Source organism: Lampetra fluviatilis, chromosome 2 (assembly GCF_964198595.1).
Source record: "Lampetra fluviatilis chromosome 2, kcLamFluv1.1, whole genome shotgun sequence".
NCBI lineage: Eukaryota > Metazoa > Chordata > Hyperoartia > Petromyzontiformes > Petromyzontidae > Lampetra > Lampetra fluviatilis.
The window spans coordinates 16,181,145-16,199,841 of NC_136276.1; the positions used below are offsets into that span (position 1 = coordinate 16,181,145).

Sequence of the window (18,697 nt, forward strand, 5' to 3'; positions counted from 1 at the left end):
GTGATTGATTTTTATTAATATCATAACCTCACATTGTTTTCCATGATATTTAAGACCAAAAATACATGAATGCATTACTTTATTTTAGCAGGTCATGTATTTTGCACGTAAGTGGAACTCCCTAACCCATTGGCCTGCGGATTGGCTGGGAGATGGCAATACGCCAAGTTCATTCCATCAAAATTAATGAAAATAAAATAAAATAAAACAAAAATCACGACGTTTCGGAGGCAACACAAGTCTCCGTCATCAGGTGGGACCGTCACAGCCAGATTAGCTGCATCAAGTGAGGCAATGATTCAAGATGTAATCCCTTATAAGCAAGTTGAAGGGGGGAGGAGAGGGGGGGGAGCTCATCAGAATGTGGTAGCCAATGAATGGAACGTATCGGGAGGGAGGGGGGGCGGGAGGGGGAGGGGGGGCGGGGCCAAAAAATGCATTAATTTTGATGTTTAACCTACGTGACTTTACCGAAAAAACCTAAGAATATGATTCCTTGCAGTCACGAAAGCTTCAAATCTAGAATCATTCCATCAATTTGTAGCTTTTGAATTTTAGCTCCTCATACATACGTGAGTTTTCTCCGGGCACTCCTGTTTCCTTCAAGATGCCAAACACTCCGCAATGTATTGGCCAAACATCCAAATATAGGACCATCCTAAAAGAGAGTACTACGACTTTGTGAGGCTTTCTTGGATAAACAAAAGTAATCACATTAAATATATGATCGTCAACACGTGTGCATCAATCACGTTATATATGCCACTGTTAAGTTTACTTTGGGGATTCATTTGCATGGTGAGTGTGCATTTATGATTGGTCAATATGTTTGTGAGTGTATAGAAAAAATCTACTTAGGTATTTAGGTATTCAAATGTAAGTGTGTTTGTACATTCCACAATAACTTTCAGTGCGATAGTTTCCGCTCATTGTTGAACCAGTTGAAATATTGCTTGCTGTCGTCACGTTGTTTAACATCCGAGGACCAACACCTCAATTGTTTGTTTTTATTACCTGCAGAGGAAAGGAGGATACACCCAATACTGTTAACATTCATCACGATCTAGTCACAAGGTTTTTTTTTTTAAACAATTAAATGAGAATATACTTTCATATTGGATATGGTACACACAAGTTCATACATATACAGAGTGCTTCAAAATGTATTTAACACTTATATGGGACTATCGTTTTTTAATGGAAAAAGAACACTGTAATATGATAACAAATGTAATATGAATCGCTTCAAAAAGTCAAAGAGTCTTCACTTGTTCGCCATCATTGTCAACGCGTGCCTGGAATCTTCTCCAGGTGGTCTCCAGAGCCTGGAGGCTCATTTCTTGTGATATTGTTGCAAATTCTCAGAAGTGTTAACATTTGTTTCAAGCACCCTGTATATTGTTCCGATAGTTTATACCTGATAAAAAGGCATTTCTATAATTTCTCAAATGTTGGCTTTAAAACTGCTATTTGGATCTCAAAACGTTCCTCCAGTATAAATACAAGAATACAAAATTGCTTGGTTTGGAAAAACGCATTTCATATTACATGGGCTGTGTACATTGCAAATAAATAATAATGTTGAATTATAATTTTTGTATTAAAAGAGTAATTTAAAATGTGCACTGTATCAATATATTCTATACTGTATATGTTCGAAGAATTATACATGGTATAACAATAATGACATATTTTAGATTTTATGTGCTGCACAATGCTAATTCAACTGCAAACGGCACAATCTTTCTGTACATGTTTTTTCTATGTGATAAGAATTGTGGTTTATTTAAAGCCATGTGAGAATGTTAGGTTACAGCGCTTATATTAATAATGAAAGTATTGACCTGCTCAATGAAGCAATGGTGTAGTGCTCTCGTCACTACTGGACATCTGTGAAAAGAGTTTCAAAGCTCATCGGATTCCTCCAGTCTAAATAAAAACTCTGATCTACTGGCCCTGAGCCAGCGATGGAAATTCCACATTTTCATGGTGTGGGCCAGTCTGTTTTTCATCAAATAAAAGAGTTCAATGACTGCATTGCACGGCGGCTGTCAACTTGATAAGAAGTGGTGACCATTTTATTTACCCCAGAGGGATGTTACGCTGAGTTAACCGTTAACCGGCATTTCGTGGTTTAGCAGTCCTGTAATAATAACACTCAAAAAAACAATTGCTGAACTGCAAGAAAAAACACGTTTTGAAATATGCTAAATTGTGCAAATGTACTTCTGAAACCACTTTAAATACTACAGTTGCACAAGCGATTAAGGTATAACTCTGAACAATGTGACGTGTTTGTCTTTATAATAATTACACTTTTATTGGTCAATTTTATTTTCAGTGGCGTCACTATCCAGTGCGCAGGTGGTGCTCGTGCATCAGGGCCCATGGGTCAGTGGGGCCTTCATGTGCCGAGCTGCGGAGAGAGGCAGAAATTTAACATGGGGGGGGGGTCCATAATATTCATTGCACCAGGGCCCATGCCAAAGATGTCACACCACTGATTGTTGTTCTTAGACAGGGGTTACAGCATCGCTAAAAACATTAATGGCACTATAACTTGACAATATAATGATCTAGCAGCTGTATATGAGCACACCCGTCAGGAGCAAGGCCAGATGATGTGTTTACATCTCAAGTGGTACTTTTTCATCAGAAATTCTCCTTTGACTTCCACCCACCAACGCAACGTAAGGACGTCTTGTTTCTTATCAGAACTGTACTTATTATACAGAATCAGAATATGTATTTATACTGGAGGAATTTGATGAGCTATGAAGCTCCTTTTCACAGATGTTTAGTAGGGGCGGATAAGAACGTTACAACAACAAACAGTGCAAAAACACGATAGTAGTGTAAAGTACAAGAAAGGTAAACAAATCACCTAACACACATACAAATACAACTAAACGATCTCCATCCTACCAGGCAAAGACCACTGGGGTATCAACTTATATCACAGAAGCGACCTGGCCACAAATGATAGCTCAACAAAGTGGGCCGTAATTTGGACATTTATAGCACGGAAATAATCGAAATAATCTCAAAGCATATATTGATCTATTTGCTGTGACGCGTGTTCCCCATGGGCCGGCAGGCTGCGATGTCTGGTGAAACAGCTGGAGCGGGGAGAGCTGCCCGTCCTCGACCTCCGGAAGAACCTGGAGTACGCCGCTTCAGTGCTGGAGGCTGTGTACATCGATGAGACCAGGTCAGCTCGGGTGACCCTCAGTCATGGCTCTCTCTGCCCGTATGCTTGTTTGCATGTATGGGTGACTGCCTTACTACCTGCGTGTGATTGGATGACTGTGTCTGTCCAACTGTTATGTGCTTACATGCGTACATGTCTGACCAGATGCATACGTTTGTCTCATTGCATGCCTGTCTCAGGCTGTCCGTTCATTTGCCGTCTTGTCTGTCATCATTATTATTACCCTCGTCTCGATATGAATGTCAGGCTGCCAGGCTGCCATCTGCCTTTTGTGTACTGCCTATTTGTTGCAAATTATCCTTGGAGATATGAACCTTATGGTGGGACCCCGGGGTCCCGAATAAACCGAAGTAAAAAAAAAACGTAAATACATTTTTTTTTTCTGGCGACTTCGTCCCACCGCGCACATTAACGCCGCAACCCACCAGAAATCAATCCTCTCGTTCTTCACCAAGCACCCGTCGTTGCCAAAATTGCCGTAGTCATGAACAAAACGTGGAAACTTTGATTAGCGAATCGTGTAGAGCTCGTCGATAGGAATAGATCGCCGCATCGTTCGCCTTCAACAGACATAAAATGACGTCGCAACGCAGTTCATGCGAGAGCCGGGGGCTCATGGGACCCCGGGGTCCCGCTATAAGGTTAATGTGCCTACGGGTCCAGAAGGGACCCTCCCCTTAGTTCGTTATCTGGTAGTGATATCATAATACACAAAACTCTACGCTCAGGACACCGTCCAACATTCTTAGCGGCAGAAAGGGAAAATTGGAAGACACCGTTAACATTTCCCAACACTGCCCAGGAGGGACGTGATTTAGATAGGGAATTATATCTCTTGCCCCTTATTGGGCATTTGTCAGCTTAGCTGAATGGGAAGCCCTTCTGCCTGCCTAGGTGCCGAGATAACCAATGGCCGTAAAGGCAAGCAGCACGACCCTCGGGCATGAGACTCCCTCAGATTAGCCATCCAGTGCGGGGACAATTTAATGTCCATTGCATTCATTTACTTCATAAAGATGCACGCTCATGCCTTATAGGACGATAATTCACTTTCATTTCTTGCAACCTTACGTGCCACCATGAACAGTGTGTGGAATGTAATCATCGTTTCGGCATTCTTACCCTGTTTCCCCTATTCTCCGAACGCCTTGGAGGTAAGCAAGAATACTTTGAAGGTTGATGTGCTTGTTTTAATAAGCGAGATTGCCAGTTTGTTCTTAGCATTAAAGATGTTCGGACGACGTTAAGTGTAGTGCTAGGACAAAGGGTGAGGTTCCAGGTTAATTAAGTGTTCATGTGCATTAAAATCAAGAGACTCTATTGCAGTCATGCGATAGCACCAAGCATATTCTTTAAGGTCAATTGTTATTTCTCACCATCAATAGGTGAGAACTATTTTTGGTTGACAGCGCTATCTGCTCTGTGCATTACTAATGCTCTACGGCAGTTGGAGTAAATTAAGTCCGCTGCCTGCACCTGCACTTGATTAGACACACTTTCAGTGCGTTTTACAGAAGCAAATGGCACGGGGAGTTTTTGCCTGCTCAAATTGCACACCACAATGAATGCGTTTCCATTTCAAAGCGGTGATACATCAACTCCGAGCTCCCTACAATTAAATTGCACAATACGATGCAAGAATGAGATCATTACCCATGAAAGTACAAAGCTCCAATTTTCAGTTTCACCCACTGTATTGGCATGTGTGATATGTATATATTTAAACAGTTTTAACCAAAATGTTGTTCGTTTTTATTATAAGATCTTGTTCACAGTCAACGTGACTCATTTTTCATGCGTTGATTTGTTTCATTTCAATATATGGGTGGTGCTGTTAGTTGGACAACTGCAATCAGAAATCAGGAGCCAAAAACACACACCGAAGTTGTCATTGACACTGCTGCAAAGCAGATAGATATATAGTAAACTAACGTTTTTAACAATTACTGCTAACATACTACCTTTGCATGTCTCGCCATTGGTAGAATTCACGAGTTAAATTCTTGGTCAGGAATTGACCCAACACTTCATCCCTCCAGTATCCATAAAGCAGACACCACTTTGTGGGAGGTTAACATGAGTGATTTTATCGAGACTTGCCCCAGCCACAGGAATGTGTAATTTCCCACAGGAATGAGTTCCACCCCAATGCACGTCCATTTGAGAATGGATATTTTTTAGTTTTTCATCAGTGAAAATTATAAATTTAAATTTCCCCAAGAAGCTATTAAAAAGTATTTTGAGACAATCATTATTATAGTAATTATTATTTTAACCACATTTGTATGTGTATGGGTAGAGTGGTGGTAAAGTGGTTAGCGTATTGCGCTGTGAACTTGGTCACCCGAGTTCAATTCCCAGTCACGGATAACACCGGTAGCAAGTGACACAAATCTGATCCTGTCCACCCCCTTTCAAAAACACACAATGACCAACTTGGTGAAGAATGGTTAAAAAGGAAACCCATGACCCGCATGACATAGAGAGGCCATCATCCATTGGTCAATTGAGAATGGTTGAAATGTATTTCAAATACAAATAATATGGTGGGATGTTACCTACCCCGCCTGGTATACAGGAGGTTGTGGGTTCGATCCCGACCCTGACACCTTTATATTTGGAGTTTGCATGTTCTCCCCGTGGTCGTGTGAAATTTTCTCCGGGTCCCCCAGTTTTTCCCATCACATTTAGAAACATGAATAATTTTTCGTATTTGGCTGCTAAAACAAATTGCACATGATAAGCCACATATTTGAGCTTTCATTTGTGGCCAGGTTGCTTCTAAAAAATAGCTATATAGTTCAGTAAGCCTTACCTGGTAAAATAACAAAAAACATCGTTCCATGTCTTAGTTCAGTATACGGTACACGGTGAAACAAAAGTGGTATGCACGCAGAAATCATAAAGCTTGTTCACAGTTATAAACCCTCGCTCCACAGCAAGTGTCGATGCCTAATCAGAAGACAGTGAGCGCCACGAGTCAGCTGCTGCCCTTGCTACTGTGCCCACAGGCGCCTGCTGGACACAGAGGACGAGCTGAGCGACCTGCGCTCGGACACAGTGCCCTCAGAGGTGCGCGACTGGCTGGCCTCCACATTCACGCGCCAGATGGGCCTCATGCTGAAGCGCTCCGAGGAGAAGCCGCGTTTCCGCAGCATCGTGCACGCGGTGCAGGCCGGCATCTTCGTTGAGAGGTTTGTGGTGCCCACCGCACCAACTCCCGCCCCCCACCCCCGATCCCTTTTTCATCCCGATCCGTCGAGGTCCGGCCCCTGCCTCAGTGCGGCTTCGTCTGCTCTTGCTGCTTTGTCCCCTCCCGTGCCCGGTGCTGGTGTGCGCCGAGATAAATGCTGCCTCTCGAGTGGCTCAAGCCTCCAATGCACCATTTCATACCGAATGCCTCTTTAAATATACATCACGCTGAAAGCGGAGGCTGTTATCGCTCATTACACTTGCACACAAATATCCCCTGGTTTTTTTTTTGACACATACACACCGCACATACTTAGATCCCCCCGTACAATATTGTCTTTTCAAGACCGTTGGGCCAAATGCTGTTCGCGAGCGCCTGTTAAGGTCTTAACAATGCTCCACGAGGTGGTTGTGTTGCCAGCACGGTACTCGATCACCGTTGCATTCCCATGACTAATGTTATAACAACAACACCTGCCGTTCACCTCCAAGTGCCGGTGTCATCACCACAGTGCCTGTGCCAGGTTAGGTGCACTTTGAGGCCATGTGAAGTGTCGAAGGCTCGCTGGTAGGAGGTCACGGGACAGACCCAGGTGCCATGGGTTGACTGACTGACATGACCGGCAGATGCAGCCGCTGTGTTGCCCACTGTGCCAACTTTCTCCATTTTATCCGCCCGGCGCTCCACTCATTATTGTGAGCATCGCTCCTCCGTCCTCCGTTGTTGTTAGAGGGCGACTGCATCCAACCGCCCAGTAACAGCGTCCTTCACGAGCCTCCCCCATACTGACGTTACACGCATACACTCACACACCACAAGGATAACTACGCGTTATAAATAGATATCATTTACTCTTTTCGATCATTGCGTACTTTACAGTAGGCTGCATAAACATGGACAAAAAATGTGCCAAAGGCACAACGTTTATCATTAACACTGCCCTCTACACGTAATGGAAATTATATTCTAGCTCACATTTTGGTGCAAAGGCTGTCTCTGTTCATTGTCCAAAAAGTCAACCTACTCTATATACGTTTCAATTTTAAGACACTGTTAATAATGGACATGGTGAATTTTTTTTGTCGTTTAACCTTGAATGTGCTTCGCTAAAGTCATCTGCATCGCAGTACTGCAGATGTTCTGCATTCCATGTCCCTGCTTCATACAAATGGTACAGGTCAGTTACCGTGGGGGCAATGATGCATTTACAAGCCCAGCATGAAATAAGACTTCCAATTTCAACACCCGAGTCTTGTGAATGTCCACCCTGTGCAGGTGCAAGTGTGGGATTTTTTAATTTGCAGTTGTCATATACTTGGAATGTACTCTGCCCTTGCGAGGGCGACATAGCTATAATGTCACATGCACACGTATTGATTACGTAATGTTTTTCAGCGACAATGGAAAAGCCTTATTGATTCAAAACTATTGGGTTTTTTAAATTATTCATCGTGGCCAATACACCATGTTTAATTAGAAATAAAACAATAGCAGGCCCTTTAAAAAGAAACATTTCACATTCAGTCACCCAAAAGGTAGTACTGTCGTTTAGGAAAGCCAATTTGAGATAAGTTAAGTGATAATAAAACATGGAACTTAAATATATTCTTATTCTTGGATTTGATTTCTGCCCCCCCCCCCCCCAACATCGGATCAGTAAAACCACAATATCCTTAGACTGAGAGAGAAAACATCATCAAATATCCGTTTGAGTCTCGTTCAGCAAAGGTCTTTCACGTAAATCCATACTTTATTTAGATCAGACCTGATTATTTGCTGTGTTGTGTAAGAGAGATTATGATTAATCATCCTTAAGAGCCCATTATTGCAATATAAAACAAGCTGTATGCATCATAATAAAATATTTGTTTTCTTTTTTATGTTGACTTTCCAGGGATAAACACTTGATAAACATAGATTTTTACATATTGTGATTCCAGATTAAAATACATAACTTGATGTCGTTAAACTTGACTTTCCTTGTAAAAATGTATTTTCAATAAGTTGCAATGCTTGAACAGATGATGTATTTAATTGGTTTGTCTGAAGGGGTTTAATCATGTTGTTATTGATTTAAGTGTCAAGTTGTCAGATGTTCACAGTATTTCTCCAAGGAACAAACTATATCTTGCGGCATCTGTACAGACATTTGTTGGTAAAAGTAGCAGTAATGTTGAGCAAATTAAATTGCTGTTGGCAGTTTTATTTTATAGTTCCTTAAAAAATGTACATCCAAACTTTTCAAGGATTGAGGAAATTCCAGGCAAAAGTTGCGCTTTGAGAAATTATGTGTTTTAATTGTAAGTGTTTAATTCACACAGACAATGTCACAGACAATTCTATTCTTAGCCGCAAATGTCAAATTTACATTACAAAAACATTTTTAATTACATGTTCTGGACTCCTATCTATTCTGGACGTGTATGTCAATTTATTTTATTACCAAATGCACTTCAACATACCATGCATGTGTTGGGGGGGGCAGGGGGAGAATAAATAGAAGAATAAGAATTATGAAACAATTAAAACAATGTTTAAAGATGCCATCTGTCATGCACGCGTATTTCATCAACACAATTTCTAAGTGCCGGCACACCCATTGATTTGCTCACATTATCGCAATGAGCAGCCTCAGCTGCATGTCATATATCAGCAACCAGGCGCACAGAGAGCCCTGTGCTGCTCACCACCAAGAGAGAATCGATGGCAAGGCTTATTGACAGTCGCCAATGCAGTGAACCCCAGGTGTGCTGCGCCATCCCCTCTCCTACCCACCCCGCCCGGGCCACCCCCCAAAACGATGCGTGCTGCACTGCGGTGGTCGATGATCTAAGGGCTTCATTGCATCTCCCTTGTGACACTTTTGGGCCATAGAGAGTTGCTTGAGACCCCCTTAAGATTCAAATACTGTGATGATTAAGTGAGGCCCATCTGTGTGCCACGCGACGTATGGTCCTGTAACAGCGCTGTAACTAACAGGGGGCTGGTGAGAGAGGGAGACTCGAGGGATGCGAGGCCTTGCTGCTGGTAATCGTCTTTTTTGGGGAAGGGGACACTTGGAGGAGGTGCACTGTAGCGGCATGCTTGTTTGCAAGCTATCCGGCTATTGGCTGCATCGCCCGTAGGGTGAGAGTGCTCGTGTTAGATATTTGTTTACAATTCACGAGCAGACCACTGATGTTTTATTTGCTTACTCCTGCGCGGAAAAAAATGCTGCTCATGTAGCCAGTTTTATCGGTCTCCACAAATCTTGGATGTGTGAGAAAAAAAGTACTCGTGGTTTTGTAAAGAGTACTGGAGTTGATTACGACTGGTCTGGCTGGAGCCGATACATTTTGTTTGGTGCACTTATGCTGTTGTCGTACGGAACATATATTCATACAGACATTTACATCATGAAAATGTATCTTTTATGTGAGAATATTTCGTTTATGTATAGAATATGCTCGAGCGTATATTTTGTTATTGTTTTAGGTGATACATTTTATTTTGTTTGACTTTGACAATATTTTCTGATTGCTTTTCCATATGAGAATTAAAATATAGAGGGTAGATATGTATCTTGTCATTTAGGATTTAGTTCGTGCTTTAACAACATTAACGCAATGCTCATGGGAATGGTAATACATGCTCCAAATTCTTGGCAAAGATATGCAAAGCTTTTTTCTTTAACTCAATTTTAAAACACTTAAAGTAATGGGACAGCGAGCTCATTCCCCATCTATCCCCTGATTTCCATATATTTGCGTCACAACGTGATGTAACAGGCCCGCAGATTGCCTCAATAAAATTAAATATAAAAAACACTTAAAGCAGAAAGGCAAAATGCAGTATGGAAATTGTGTCTGCATTGTACCCAGACTGGTTGTTACTGGACCAAAGTCGCGACAATTTAAATTTTATGGGGAGAAAACACATGACCATGGTGAAATAGAATGTTTTCACAAAGTTCAAACTATTTAAGCATATTCTGTTCATTAGCTGGGGAAAAGTAAAACCACGCTCGTATATCTTGATAATAAAATATTTTACAACTGCACTTTTATCCAACAACATATGAGTCTTGCCTCGACAATGCCAACATGTTGGGTGTCTTGTGCTGCTCTTGCCGTGCTGTAGAATGTACAGACGAACATCCAGCATGGTGGGACTCAGCTATCCCCCAGCAGTCATCTCTGTCCTGAAGGTGAGAGCTACAATTTGTCGCCGTGATGAATAACCACTCCAAGATCTCCTCTTTCTAATGACTTATTCAAATGCAATTTTTTTTTACTTTGGCAAAAACAACCCGACAGGTGAAAGCATTCTATTAACAATCTACATTTAGGAATCTCTAAACTAAAATATGCGGTACACCTATGACCATATTACCATCATGTGCCTGATCGCATCAGAGACTAAGTAAGGTTTTCAGCCTGGATCGTACTCGGATGGGTGACCACCATGCGCACAAGAGAGGTGTAATCGGCATTGTGTACTGCAGAGGACAGGACAGCGATATTCCATCGTCGCTGTGCACTCCTTCGACCTTCACCAACCTGCACGCTCGCCAGCGTGGTGAAGTATGGCCAAATATCCCTCATGGCCCCGCAAGGTGTGGGGGGACAGGAATGGACAACATGTGCCGTACATTTACGTGATACAGCATGTGAACTACGACATTGACAGACAATAAATGGCCCATGATGCCACAGGATCTTTCAAACATAATTAAGGCCCAAAAGACACACGTTCAAATTTGTCACAAAACTGAGGGCCAATTTGAACAATCAAGTCAACGCAGACTATCTCGGTGTTAGGGTTAGAACCTGGTAACCTTTTGGCTATGCAGCCACTGAGTAATATCTTTGTGTGTGATTATTTTGTTCTGAAGTTTCACAAGGAAATTATATATCCACTTATGTAAACGTGTTTCTATGTTGTTCTGCTGAACTTCAATTCAAGTTTCCCTGCAAGCAATGTGATATATGTAGTTAATAATGTATCCTCTGTATATCCTATTTCCTATTTATACTCTGTCAGTCGTAAATGTTGTGTTTTTCCTAAGTACATGCCATTCACATTTGTATTTAAGTTCTGACACCACCAGTGAGGTGAAAAGGAAAGGAGAGAACTTCATACACGTGAAGAGTGGCAACGTTTTCTACAATAGAGGGAGAAATTACACTAATTATGGTGGAAGTGGATTCTTAGTGTCTCCTTGCATCAGATGCGAGAGCTTTAGGGTTCAAAATTTAATTGGATGGAGTTGCTCAGCTTACACTAATCCTCTTGAATCCCTAAAAGATAAAGATCAATCAAATATAGGAACAAACAACACGCATCGATGATGAAGGAGAGCAAATGTACGATAACACTTCGTTTTTGGCAGAATATGCAAAAGAAAGCATAACCTGACTGCGGTTATTTAATTGATGTGTCATTGTGTGTCGTTATCGTTCATCAATTATGTCTGTTAAAATAGGAAAATGCCGTCTGTTAAAACCATCACACCGCAGTTGGTTGGCCTTGTGTATTTCGGGAACTTTGGTATAAGACATTAATGAAAGTATGTATGTATAACAGAATGGGTATATTTCAGTTGTCAATGTAACTGTACCGAGTTGTGTTCGTGGTGACAGTGTTGCCTGAGATGTCATTGAGCTTCACACATAGAGGAGATATTTCTTGAAATTACTGAGGGATTCGACTGGAACCTGAAGTAGTTATACAATTTTTTGCTTGAGTGTCAACTGTAATGCCCTGTAGTATGAATATGCAAACATCTTTTCTACTAAGGAATAATGTAGTTTAAATGTGTTTCCTAGCATAAATATGCGAAGTCCTGGCATAGATTCCACTGTTTATTGTCATTGATAATGATGTGTATGTCCATCCCGTACCAGGTTATAATTTGTGTGCATGAAGAATGTGCAGTGGTTGTAATTATATTAGTCAAAGTGCACAGTTACTAATGATTGGAGCACATGACTTAATAATAACAACTTCATGTTTTAAATGTGTTTCTGATAATATACATCACGTTCAATTGAGCTAGTAAAGCAAAAAAAGATGACACAGTACCGTCTTAAAGAGGGTCGTTTATATATGACACATTGATAAATAAGCGTTTATCTATTACATTGAATAATCAGCTGCTGTTCATCCACCATTGGATGACAGCCTGCCCATGCCGTGCCCATTCTTACCTGGACCTGTGATGCCAGAAATCCAAACGACCAGTCAATAAATGTTACAGTAGCTAAAAAGAACCCTAACCGCAGGTGGTTGCCAAATAACAACATTTAGTGTTTAAAGAATGCATCCGTCATTGGGATCACTGTGTAAGGATGCATTGTGTGCCATGTGTTTTACTTCCCAGGAAGTAGACAAGTGGTCCTTTGATGTGTTTGCACTGCACGAGGCCAGTGGTGAGCACGCCCTCAAGTTCATTGTGTACGAGCTCTTCACCAGATATGACCTCATAGCGCGATTTAAGGTGAGCCAATTCTAAAACAAAACTATAGATTTTTTTATACCAGGAAAGGCCCACTGAGATATATAGAAGCGACCTGGATTATCGAAGTGGCTTATTGGGTGTAAATGTACAGCATCCAAATAATATCAACGTATGTTGATTCTAAATGTGGAGGGAAAAACCAGAGGACTCGGATAAAAATCCACATAACCACAGGGAGAACATGCAAATTCCAAATATACAGGCGTCAGGGTCTTGATGGAACCCACCACCTCCTCTATACCAGGTGAGGCAGGTAACATCTTGCCGCCGTGGCACCCCCAAATTCCAACCAGACCTGCCAGTGATGTCTGAATGAACACCATCAAAGCCGTCCCTTCATTACAATCACTGGCACAGGTGTATACAAAAGTAACCATATTTTCATTTTAGATCCTATCGGTCTCTTTGTAAATGCCTCGAAGGCCTATATTTTACATGGGAGCGGTGAAAAAGTAAGAGTAAATGTTTCCCAGACAGGGATGAGGCATAATGAACGCGCCAGTGGGGGAACATCGCTTGAAGCCATACACGTCACAGGGGAAAATGACAACAGTGAGTGATGGTGCAATTCGCGGTGGCGTGACGTGTCACGCTATGCCGAAGCGAGCGGTAACATTTCTCCAAAGGACATCTGAGCCCAGAACATGAATTAAGGACCATATTGATTAATTCATATTCTGGACCAGAGTGATAAGCCTTTAGACAATTAATGCCCGGCAGCTTCAGGTTACGGTAATATGCTCCTCATCTATATGAATTACATATAATGGCAACATTGCATGATGTATGAAATGTGTCATTTCAGGGTGGCCCTTATATTTCAAAATACGGTTTACGATTGTCTCTTGTTGTTGAATTATGCATGACCTTTAAATTGTAGCCAAATTGAAGGATGTGTAGGAGCCGCTACCATGGTATTTATTTTAAATAAGGACCACACTAACGTTTTTATGTTGAACTCCTTTCGCATCCGTACGTAGCCAACTGTGCTAATGGGAGGTGCGGAATGTGTATGGAATGTAACTGTTTCACAGATCCCTGTGTCGTCTGTGGTGTCATTTGTGGAAGCTCTGGAGGCTGGATACAGCAAGCACAAGAACCCCTATCACAATTCGGTCCACGCAGCTGACGTCACCCAGACTGTGCACTACCTGATGCTCAAAACGGGCACAATAGTAAGTGTGTTACTCTCGATCATTTACAATTACCTGTACACTCTCGTCTGGTGTGCTGTGAATGTTAGGGCAACTGCTTTTGCGTTGTTGTAAATACTTTTGTGCTCACATCTTCACCAAAACCGCACTGACCAGCGTGGTGATGTGTGGTCAAATAACACCGACAACACGCACGGCATGAGGAAGCCCTCGTCCAGCAGTGGATTGGCAGAGGGCTTTACATGTACATGCAGTACTGCATGTACGTATCGTGTATGTTTATGTCAACACAACACAATACATACAAAACATAAACAAAAATGTGAGCAGTCTATGATGATTTGGCTTGTGAACAATGACAACTCCTCATGCCACACAATGATAATTGGTTGTCCCTAAAAAATCAACATCAGGATGCACGTTTATTTTCGAAAATGTAAACCCTGACATTGATGAATAGAATACAGTTCACCCCGTACACTTTATATCATGTTAAAGATTAGAATTGCTCTGCGTAGATATTTGTGTGATATTTGATTTGTAAAATGGTTCAATTGTTTACATATATACTTTTACCCTCAATAATGTGCACCCCCATCAGGCTGTCTGCTCACTTTCCACGTAATAACCAAATGCATGCGGATCACGTGCAAATGCTGCTGTAAGCCTTTCCGTAATGCCCGACCGACGCCAGTGTTCACTCTGTCATATTAACACTACGCTTGAAAAAGAATCAGGTTGGCAGAGCCACTGTGATATTGGTGGAAATTACAAAAGGGGAAAAAAGAATGGCTTTAGTGCGGTGTAATTAAAAAGCCTGCAGTCCATTACAATACCATAGCCCTAAAGGAAGTGTAGGAAAATTATAAATACATGTTTCGCGTTCCATTGAAATTTACCTTACAGCACGGAACCATTACGAGATTCACAGTGCCTATCATTTTTTTGTCCCGGACTGCAATGGCTTTATGTGAACCATACATTTTTGTTGGAGCAGCAGTGGTGGCTGGGAAGTGGTGTATTGCTTGCTGTGCTGCATTTTGTGCCTAGAAATAGGCAGCTGGGTCTCATTGGTTTAAAGCTATGGGGAGTAGATTGTTGTATCAGGACAAATTTATACTGGTCCTTGTTAGCACATTCGCTGGGTCAGAAAGGGATACAATTTAGGTGCGCCAGACCAAAATGAAAATTGTGTGTGCTATATTCATATTAATAAAGCAAGCATTTGCATTTAAATTAAGCATTTCATACTAAACCCCCAAGGCTTCAGAAGTGGCCAGGTGGCTCAGAGGTCAAAGGGCTGCGCTGGCACTGCTGGGTTTGAATCAGGGCAGCAGCCTGTGATTATAAGTGGGATCTTAAGTGATGGGAGTTGATGTCTCAGCCCAGTTGCCAATGACTGCTCAAACTAACCATAATATTACATTCGGTTTGATTTGTCTATATTTCAGCCATGAGAATTAAAAACTATTGGTTTGACCGTAATGCAACAATCTCTTAGAAGAGTGCATGGGAAAATGTGTCCCCTACTGTGCAAGGGATAAACATTGATTTTTAATGAATGTTTCAGACGTGTGTTGTTTGACACCTGGGGCACACTGCTACGTGATATTTCTAAATTTATTATTTTTCTCTGGACATCATACAATTAGAGAAATTTGGTCGGAAGAAGACAAATGCTATTAAACCTACACACTTCAGAACTGTTTTTCAAAAATATTGTAATGCAATCGGATTGAGTCATATTGCTATGGCACAGTTTTTGTTTAGAGAAAATGTATATATTTTTTCATAAGGCCACATAGGCCTTGGTTAGTGACAGGAAGACATGTTTATCTCACTTAAAAAGCTTTTAACAAGCATACAATTTGAAATTGTAATGCATATGCACAGCGAATTTAAGTAACATTCGACACGTTTTTTCAGTGCCGAGCAAGTGACATTTTGAAGCATGAAAGTCAGGCCTGGCACGGAATTCATAATATATGCTACAGGGCATATGGTGCACCATTAATAGTGTTTTAATATATGTCATATGCCAGCCACAAATTCTGATTGATGTTGCGTGTAAATAAATTTAAGCTCTTCCAACTGCTGTGACCAGTGTCCTCATCATCTCCCCATTAGCAGAAGAGTTTAACAAATTAGCCCGCTGCTGTTGGACATACATTACGTCATCAAATGCAGCGGGGCTCTATAATGAAGACAAATAGGTTCATTGCAGAGGTTTTCTTTTGCAGCAATGGTCATATCTTAAATAATTCTCATCAGCAGCAGGGTTTATTGTCAAAATAATTTAATTAAAAAAAAACCAATGACCCACCATTTCCAACAACAAAGGAAAAGGATGCATTGCCATTAAATGAACGTACTACCGTGTACGGAAGCCACGTTGATAGAACACGCACGCTGTGCGGCATTGCTGCATCTCATGTTAATGGAAAAATACAGTCTGTTCTCCTATAACGCGTGTTTTCATAACGTGAATTTTATATAACACGATGAATGTAGTAGGGAACACATTTTAATAACACGGATGCGAATTGGATATAATTCGACTGAGTGAACGGAGCTACGTCTAGCGAGTAGGATTAAGTGGTTATACGGTTGTCTCGGCGTAACATCACACAAGGCGGTGGGATGCTGCTGGATGTTTCTAGATGCTACCCACGCACATCAGTCTTTGTTCAGGCTGCATACGCTTCTCACGTGTTCGTGCGGACTGTGCTTTACCCTCTATTCTATATTATTTATTATAACGTGATTTTTCCAGAACGCGGTGTTTTTCAGACTTGCACGCTTGCATTGTAAATATTTTCGCTGATGATTTGTGCCATCATTGTGTCAAGTCGCTTCTCCAGTCGTGAATTGATCTTCTACCAGTGGCAGTAATAAGAAGCCCTCGCAGCCCTAATCTGACACATTAATCTCCTGAAACATCCAATTAAGGCGCCTGCAAAGTGGTTATCTGCTGCTCAGGTCTCCTCTGACGAGGCGTGATTTACGTTATGCGTCGCAGATCGTAGATCATCGCCTTTGCACGTCCCTATGCAGTAATGTGCGTCTAATTGATAAGTGCTTATGTACACTACCGTAGATATTTTGGAACGTCAGTTCTGCAGGACTTAGTCCTACTGGTGTGCCGTTAAAACCCTCAGAGATGACACAAAACGAGATGGGATTTAACCGTGGCACGGGCAACCTCTGTGGTTCCTGTCTTGGATTATTTTGTAGGGAAACCACCCAGGAGCTAAGAGGATATCAGAGAGGAGTAAACTCCCCCCCACCCCACCCCACCCTACAATGATATTCCCTTTTGTTCAGAACTAAATTTAAGATGAAAAGTTATATATCTGTATTTCAAAACAACACCACAGAACATACCTTTGAGTTGCAGACTTGTAGTTGCGGTATTAACAATATTCCACAGCTCCATCTATTCAGTAGTCATCCTCTTCCACTCCATCGTTCATCTCAAACTACAATCTTGACGTAAAGCTTCCGTGACTGCAGGGATTCATATTCTTTGGGTCTTTCGGTAAAGTCACGTAGATAGGTTCAAAGAAAATAACAAAAAAACTACGACGTTTCGATCGCAACACAAGCAGTCGTCATCATGTGTTGTGATGTGTTGCGATCGAAACGTCATAGTTTTTTGTTATTTTCTTTGAACCTATCTACGTGACTTTACCGAAAGACTCAAAGAATACAATCACCCCCTTATAGTGATGTGTCCTGCCCAACCACACTTACTGTTTTTTTTAACAGTCAACTTGATTTCTCTAACTCGTGAATGTTCTACGATGCATGTGTTCCTCTTGCTGTCTCTCAATGTAATTCTCAACGTGCGTCTCTCCACGTTTCTGCGCGCATCTTTCAGCTTTTGTTTAATTTTGCATGTCAACGTCCTTGCTTCTGATCCACGTGTCATAACAGGTGATACACACGTATTTTACCGTATTGTTGAGGCACATTGGTATGTTGAATTTCACTATTAAGGTCAGTTTTCCAAAAGTACTCAAACCCGCACCACAATCTGATTCGTGATATTTATAAATATTATTGAAAACCCTTTAAAAAATGGAACACTGACACTGACATTTCTTGAAGAAAACACCAAAAGTAACGAAACATTTTACATCAGAAGGGGAATCAGACACGGAGATACACCTTTTAACAAAGTTATTCATGGAGACAACGCGATTTAAAAAAAAATGCTTGGAGAAATAAAGTAATAAACTTAAAAGGAAATAAACTAACCTGTGGTATTTGCTGATGACGTAAACGTTATAAAAAGCAATGGAAATTAATTACAGGATAATATCTAAGAACTTAATGAATAATGCTGCAAAGTGGGGCTCAGGCTAAATCTGATTAAAACAAAACCTTTGGAGATATCTGTTGGGAAGGAAACAATTGGACAACACAGAAGTTTTTTAAAGTAGACGAGGATCAACAATGAATACATTGCCATCATTTTGCAAATAAAATCCACCTCAATGAATTCCCTCAAGAATGTTTTAAAACAGGGGCTATGTGAGAGGTGCTAGTTAAACATGGCATGAAGTAAAACAAGGCTAATTTTCATCTGCTACCGAATTATACTGTTTAATTGCTATTTGGACTGATTTTAAATGCGG

The 18,697-nt window shown here is 41.2% G+C and overlaps 1 protein-coding gene across 5 annotated transcripts in view; it reads left to right on the forward strand.

Annotated features, from left to right (window-relative positions):
- The window catches only part of LOC144943506 (dual specificity calcium/calmodulin-dependent 3',5'-cyclic nucleotide phosphodiesterase 1A-like), a 247,134-nt gene that overhangs the window by 170,635 nt on the left and 57,802 nt on the right, over positions 1–18,697 (forward strand). For all 5 annotated transcript variants that reach the window (XM_078871061.1, XM_078871033.1, XM_078871026.1 and 2 more), the window contains 5 exons: positions 3,098–3,211; positions 6,223–6,405; positions 10,524–10,590; positions 12,766–12,882; positions 13,938–14,078. In XM_078871061.1, coding sequence (XP_078727187.1) covers positions 3,098–3,211; positions 6,223–6,405; positions 10,524–10,590; positions 12,766–12,882; positions 13,938–14,078 — 622 coding nt within the window. The remainder of the gene's footprint in view (positions 1–3,097; positions 3,212–6,222; positions 6,406–10,523; positions 10,591–12,765; positions 12,883–13,937; positions 14,079–18,697) is intronic.